At 50.4% G+C, this 6,857-nt stretch overlaps 1 protein-coding gene across 4 annotated transcripts; it reads right to left on the bottom strand.

Moving 5' to 3' along the window:
* Positions 1 to 9: 9 nt before the first annotated feature.
* On the bottom strand, positions 10 to 6,697 carry klc2 (kinesin light chain 2). 4 transcript variants are annotated; one of them, XM_057028549.1, is made up of 14 exons: positions 6,062 to 6,190; positions 4,471 to 4,716; positions 4,063 to 4,393; positions 3,777 to 3,993; positions 3,506 to 3,695; positions 3,182 to 3,355; positions 2,995 to 3,094; positions 2,631 to 2,680; positions 2,495 to 2,562; positions 2,327 to 2,435; positions 2,097 to 2,243; positions 1,894 to 2,018; positions 1,747 to 1,804; positions 10 to 1,674 (listed from the first exon to the last, which is right to left on the bottom strand). In XM_057028549.1, exons 2-14 carry the CDS (start codon positions 4,696 to 4,698, stop codon positions 1,591 to 1,593), a joined length of 1,881 nt encoding a protein of 626 aa, XP_056884529.1. In that variant the 5' UTR covers positions 4,699 to 4,716; positions 6,062 to 6,190; the 3' UTR covers positions 10 to 1,590. The 4 variants fall into 4 exon arrangements, with proteins under 4 accessions (XP_056884529.1, XP_056884527.1, XP_056884526.1 ...); XM_057028547.1 differs by lacking the exon at positions 6,062 to 6,190 and adding an exon at positions 6,533 to 6,697 and having other exon boundaries at positions 3,777 to 4,393; XM_057028546.1 differs by having other exon boundaries at positions 3,777 to 4,393.
* Between the last annotated feature and the right edge of the window lie 160 nt (positions 6,698 to 6,857).

Consider the following 6,857-nt stretch of genomic DNA (forward strand, 5'->3'; position numbering starts at 1 on the left):
CCAACAAGGTTTGTTTGAAAAGTGGAATATTTATTGAATTTTGGATTGCAGTACACAGTAAATTGGCCCCTTCACAATAAGACCCTCTAATCACCAGAGTGAGAGCTGACTGATTCCCATCCGAGGCTCAGAGTAAAGTTCTCTTAATGTCTTAATATGCAGTTTCTAAGATACAGGAACTAACCCCAGAGTGAATAAATACCTGATTGATACAGTGAATTAATATATTCCAATACAGAGCTTAGAGATGATCGATCACTAACTTATATACACGACGACATAAGAGGTTGTGTCATTAACAGAATTCTCCATCTTAACAGTGAACTTACATTTAAAGGATAATGTACATTATTTGCTGACACTTAAAGCACTTTAATGTCTCTCCAACATACTTTTCTTCTTCCTGCTTTACTTACTGTAACCCTTCATGCAGATCTGCCCCCGCCCCCACTCTATTTCAATCCCTCTCACACCCTCAAGAAACATTTTTTTGGCCCTGTCATGTGAGGAAGTAGTAGTAAACACCAGAAAAATAAATAAGGACAAAGTGACTCAATGGTGTGGTCAGCTTCCTGGGATTACAGTAGATGTGTACATTCTGTGGCACTCCCGCTCCTTAAATTACAAAAAAAAATAAAGAAATCCAGTGGAACACGCCACCAGAGTGCACAATCGACCTGTTTGCAACATTCAAATCAGGTTTCGGTCCTCGGACGCGAGAGTCCAGAGAAGAAAATCAGCAGAAATGAGCCGAGGACGGACGTCCGTTGGCAGAATCGCAAACACGATGACACAATAATCATCTGTTGTTGAAATATCGTGGTCGAATTAAATGGAAATCTCTTTCACAGCATACTCCGCCATTAGAATCAGCTTCTTTTACATTCTGTTGGGAGCAAAACAGAGTTATACCATCGGCCGATAGGGGGCGCTGTGGAGCTGCGACTGAGATAAGCAGCTTTGATCTTTCCTCTTTTCCAGTCTTCTCCCTCTCCTGACATTTTGAGATTCTTTGAAAACGCGGAAACGGAGCACATCTAAATCGACGTGATATGCATATAAAAAAAAATAACTTAAAATGTATGTACATGAAAAAAAAGGCAAACAGTGAGGTTCAAACGTAAGCTAACTATTTTTTCTCCGACAGACTGAGGGGATCGTACCGTTTTGAATCTGCTATTATGGTGCGGTTAGCATTAGCACACATGCTAACAATAAACTACACAGTTGGATTCTTTTCTAACCTACTCCGGGTTTGAGCGTCGGTGCGTCTAGTTCGTATAGGTGGGGAGGACAGTTGCCATGGTGCTACTGGCGACACAGACGATGCGTTCGGGTGCAGAGAGTCCGCCGCCCGACGAGCAGCATGCTGATTAACGTTTCTGAATATTCTTGTTTGTAGCAGCGGTTTTGTACAGCGAAGCAGCAGGACAGAATGGGGTTTTTTTTTGGTTGGTTTTGAATTTTTTTTTTTTTTTAACAAAAATATCTTGTGGGTGCAGTAGTTTGTTCTCTGTTGGAGCTTTAGGTGTGTTTGAATGATTGAAACCAGCCTCGCCTCATCAGAACTGTCGCCCACCTCCCTTTGCTCTAGCCAATCAGGGAGTTGCGTCTGGACAGGTCCACGTTGCTGGCGCTCAGCCCCCTGCAGTCGGAGAAGCCGGAGTTGGCGTCCTGGCAGCAGAGAGGACGAGTTTGAAAGGTGGTCGAGCGGATATTTAGTGAATAACGTGTAGGCGGACGCACCTGCACGCTCTCTTCGGTGCTTTTGTTGAGGAAGTTGAGGGAGCTCGCCCTCTTCATCCTGAGCAAAACACAAATTACAACCACAAGACGAGAAAATCGGCCGCATCATGTGACCTGGCGGTATAATTGCGGGGGGGCGGGGGGTACCCGGGGTTGCGCGGCTCCTGCGGTCCACTGCCCTGCAGCTTCTTCACCAGCATCTCGCTGCTCCGCCTCAGAGCGTCGCGGATCTTCCCGAAGGAGCCGCTGCGGCGGAGGGACCCGTTGCCGTCCTGTGAAACCAGAGCTGTTGGTTTCAACTCCTGGATTTAAAAAAATAATAATAAATTCACATGCGCTGATGTACTGACCCCGCTCCACTCGGCCGAATCGTCGCCCTCGCTCTCCCCCCCCTGGCCCCCTGGCCCGTTGAGCCCGTCCCTGTTGTGTCGCCGGTCGCCGCCACCGCCGTCCTTCAGCAGCTCCACGACCTTACTCTGGTTGATGGCGTCGATGCCCTGAGAGACAGAGAGATGGCGAGGGATGAGACGTGGCTCCTGGGGGTCAGCCGGCTGGAACTCGCCCGCCACCGTGCGAGTACCTGCTTGCGAGACTTGCTGGCGCACTCTTCCAGCGTCTCCGCGGCCTCCAGTTTGCCCTGGCGGCGGTACAGCGCTCCCAGACTCTTGAGGGTCGTATTCACGGTGGGGCTGCAAAGGGGAGGACATGTTAGCACTCGCTAATATCGGCCCTGACTTTATTCTCTCACCTGTCCACCTTGCAGGCTTTATACCAGCTCCCATACTCCACGTAGGGACCGGCGTCCCTGCGTTTGTCCTAGGAGAGAAACAAGAGTCCGTCATTGACGCTCCATAAAGACAGCAGGGTGACCTCGGATCACGCACCTTGCTCTCCTCCCGCTCCTCTGCGTGCATCCAGATCGGCTTATTATCATCTGCGCAAACAAGATGTCAAACAGTGAAGATGATGACAGAAATCTGAGCGTTTCTGAGCGCACGAAGGTTTGATGAGATTAGCGGAGGCTGGAGAGGAAACGCCGATGTTAAGCTGCTTCGCACGCTCCGACAGCGCAGCGTAATCCCCCGAGCTGCTGAAATTACAGAGGGTGGCAGGCGATGGGGGCGGGGCTAAAGCAAAACGCCGATGTCTAAAAAGGAACATGTCGGTGGGGGAAAAATGGAGCCGATTCAATGGGAGCGCTACCGCTCAGCGACCACAGGGGGCGGTAATGAGTAAGGTTCCACTCACTGTTGACGGAGCCGAACTCCTTCTCGTGCGCTCGGGTCAGGATCTCTTTGTAAAGCGTTTCGGCGTCCTTGAACTTGCCCTGCTTCAGGTAGCAGGTGGCCTGAAATCAAGAAACGACGATCAGACACTCGATCGGCGTTCGGATTTCAACCCGGCCGTGGATCTGGGGGGGGACGAGAAAACCCACCAGGTTATTCTTGGTCTTGGCCACGTTGGGGTCGTCGGCCCCCAGCTTGGACTCGTAGATCTCCAGTGCTCGTCTGTAGTAGTACTCCACCTCGTCGTACTTGCCCTGGTTCTGGCACAGCAGCGCCAGGTTGTTCAGCTGCTTGGCCACATCTGGGTGGAACTTCCCCAACACCTGAAGACCAGTGATTTATATCATCTCTGATTCTGATCAGTAAGAATTTTTGATGAAGAATTCAACCAGAAATCATTCATTTTAAGGCTGGGAGACTCTTGATGGCTCACTGTCGCCACCTACTGGTAACGGGCCAGTACTGTTCTCTACCTTCTCTCTGATCTCCAGCGCTCTCTTGCAGAGAGGCTCCGCCTCCTTGTATTTGCCTCTCTTCCCGTACAGCACGGCAAGGTTGTTGAGGGTCGCCGCCACGGCCGGGTGGTCTTTCCCCAGCGTTTTCTCCCTGATGGCGAGGGCGTCGTTCAGGAGGTGAGCCGCTTCTTTGTACTTGTTCTGATCCCTGCGGAGCCGAATGGCAGATTTAACTAGAGGTGACTATTTATTTCCAGTTAAATGACTCCGCCCCCTCGCGGGCGTTTACCTGTACACCAGTGCCAGGATGTTAAGCATGGTGGCCACATCGGGGTGGTCGTGGCCAGATGTTTTCTCCAGGTCTTCCAGGGCCTGCTTGCACAGCGGCACCGCCACCTCGTACCGCCCCTGCGAGGCGTACTGGATCACCAGGTTGTGGAGCGTCCGAAGGCGGGCTGGGATCTCATACCCGCCCTGCTGGGCCGCCACCTCGCCGCTCGGCTGGGCTGCGCCAGAGGAGAGGGGCGTTAGATAAGCCGCCGTCGAGGCCGCACTCCAGAGTGCCGACATCATACCTGGTCCCTGGTCGTCGTCGTTGGGGAACAGATCGTCCAGGCTGTCCTTCGAAGTGTCCGCCCCTCCCCCTCCGCCGCCGCCACTCTGGTTCTTGTCCTCAGAAGGTGACGCGTCATCGTCAAACTTCTTGATCTGGTTCATGAACTCCAGGTGCTTCTTCTCCTCCTCCAGCTGGGCGACGCTCTGCTCGCTGCGCTGCAGCTTGTGCTGCGTCCCCGCCAGCTCGTCCCGCAGCCACTGGTTCTCCTGGCAGAGGCGGCGCACCTGAGCGCGCAGCTTCTGCTTCTCCGACTCCACGGCGCTCAGGTGGCCGGACAAAGCGATGATCACCTGCGCAAAAAGAAACAAATATGGAGCAGCCGTTCCAAACTTTCCAACCCCCCCCTTTCACAATAAAAGCACGGCACCTGCGCCTCGCCCAGGCCCAGCTCGATGGCCTCCAGGCTCTTGCGGAGCAGGCCCGATTTCTCCTGCGTGACGGGCGGCTGGGCGCAGTCCAGCAGCGAGTTGAGGATCTGGGTGTGCTCGCCGCGCAGCGTCTCCAGCCCCTGCATGACGGCCTTGGTGTTGAGGACGATCTCATCCTGGCTCAGTCGCTCCAGGGCTTCTTCACGAGGATACACCATGGTGGACATTGCCTGGTTTCATACACACTTTGGGGGGGGACACGACACAGCATGATGAGACCCCTGAGCATTCAGTGTTTATCCTTCATGAGACTGTCATGAGACTGGAGGAGCCTTTATCTGTTGATCAGTGGCAACAGAGATTAGAGAGAGTGTTTTTCAAAGAGCATCAGGTCAGATCCTCCATTTTCCTGAACTTTGTTACCAGTATAACGACGTTTAAAAGATAATCCAATGTGTTGCGAGACGATTCCTGCAGGTTTTATCTCACGACCCAGATATCATGTGGAATCAGCTGATTCTGAAGGAACGCCATGATGTATTATTTAGTCAAAACACTTAGATAACAAAAACACGTTTATATTTTGAGCCCAGGGCGCCGCTGAAGCACAGTTCAGCCATTTTTCTACCCCCCAGAAACGTACTTCACCTTGAGCAAATATTTGCAGCTTTGTTGCAGTGGGGATGCTGCAGGTTTTCTTTTCTTTGTCCTCAAACGTGCTAATTACACTTCCAAACCGGCCAAACTTACGCTCGCTGATCGTTGGGCAACAGGCTCGATGACGTCTCGCTTCCGTTTGTTCATGCTGGAGACCAGACTTTTCCCCAGAGGCTGATCCAACATTAAAAAAGTTCAGACTCTTCCCCAAGTGTGCATATTCGAGAGGCTGCAACTGCGGAGGACTGTGACTTTGCGCCTTCACCATGATGATGATGATGCTGCTGCACCTGTTCTCCCCCCCTCCCCTTCACCTCATGCACCGACTGCAATGCACCAATAATCACAAGTTCCCGGTTAGCAGGCGTTGAAATTAAGGTAACAAAGAGCCGCAAACCTCAATCAGCGGCACCCACTCCCCCCTGATGGTTGATTTAGCTGTTTCATTGTAAAAATATTACACATATAACGAGGCGGCCGAGGCCTTCGGCCGGGAGGGGCGGCGGCGTTTGGCGTGGCAGGTCAGCCATGAGGGAAAATGTTTGATAATCAAATTAATTCTAAGTGATGATCCATTAAAATGTCGTCGGGTAAAACGGGCAAACGGTATCGTAGCGTTTGATTTAGACGCGCACGCCGTTTGTAAACAGTGCAGGCCCGAGCACCATGATGCTACATCACGCACGCACGCACACACACACGCTCACGATATTAAAGCGTCATTTCGCCATTTTACATTCAGATCAAAGCAAAACACACACCATCGAGAGTGTTTTTAAGCAAAAGCCTAAGCGTTGACCGAAGGTGACAAGCGCCATATCGGCGTTTTCTTTAGCGTTTGCATGGTCAGCAAACTTTACAACCTTAAAGGTAGCCAAGTGTCATCGGTGTTTGTCCCATTTAAATGCGGGTTGGTTGAATTATTTTTTTTACCTTCATCGAAGATAAACGCGAAGCTTTCGACGCCTGGGACAAAGCGACGGGACTATGTTGTGATGCTCCAAGTACACCAGCGTCGAGTACGTCTGCATGAAATCGATAGCTTCCGGTACTCCTTTCAAAATAAAACATTGCTATCGAACGTAGTGCGAGATTTGGAGGTAAATTATGAGTTTTATCTATTATATTCTAAATATAATATGTCCATATTTTAAAATCTGTTCATTAATGTTACAACTTCATATTTAGGGAATCAACACCGAGATCTATCACTAAATTAAAGATTTAATTTGAAGGCCGCCACTGTCCGGAATTATTGTATTTCCGGTCTTGGTCATCACCTGCTTCTGACGCCGGTACACGCCGAAGAATGTCGCGTTTAATACGATTAAACACAGCAGAAGTGAGATAGCTAACGGTTTTAGCCAGCGGTAGCAAAGCTAAATCACTTTAAGCTTTACTTACTATGAATGTCACCTTGTGGAGGGCAGCGAAGACGCTCTTCAACGTGCCCAAAATATTAGCTTTCCCTTCGTAGCCAGCCAAATGTTTTACGTCTTTACGACGTTGTCTCAGAAGTACCTCGAACCTGACAGCTGGGGCACAAAATATGGCTGTTGTCCCAGAGTCAACCAAAGATTTAAAACGGCAAGATAAATGACTCCATTTCACAACCCGGTCGTCTTGCTTAAGCGTTTTGCTATCTAGCAGCTTCTCTTTAAATGCTTGCTCGTGACGGAGTAGTTTCAATATAAATGCACCTTTAAAAGATGTGATTAACTACTTAATC

The sequence above is a fragment of the Takifugu flavidus genome, chromosome 3 (genome assembly GCF_003711565.1).
Source record: "Takifugu flavidus isolate HTHZ2018 chromosome 3, ASM371156v2, whole genome shotgun sequence".
Lineage (NCBI taxonomy): Eukaryota > Metazoa > Chordata > Actinopteri > Tetraodontiformes > Tetraodontidae > Takifugu > Takifugu flavidus.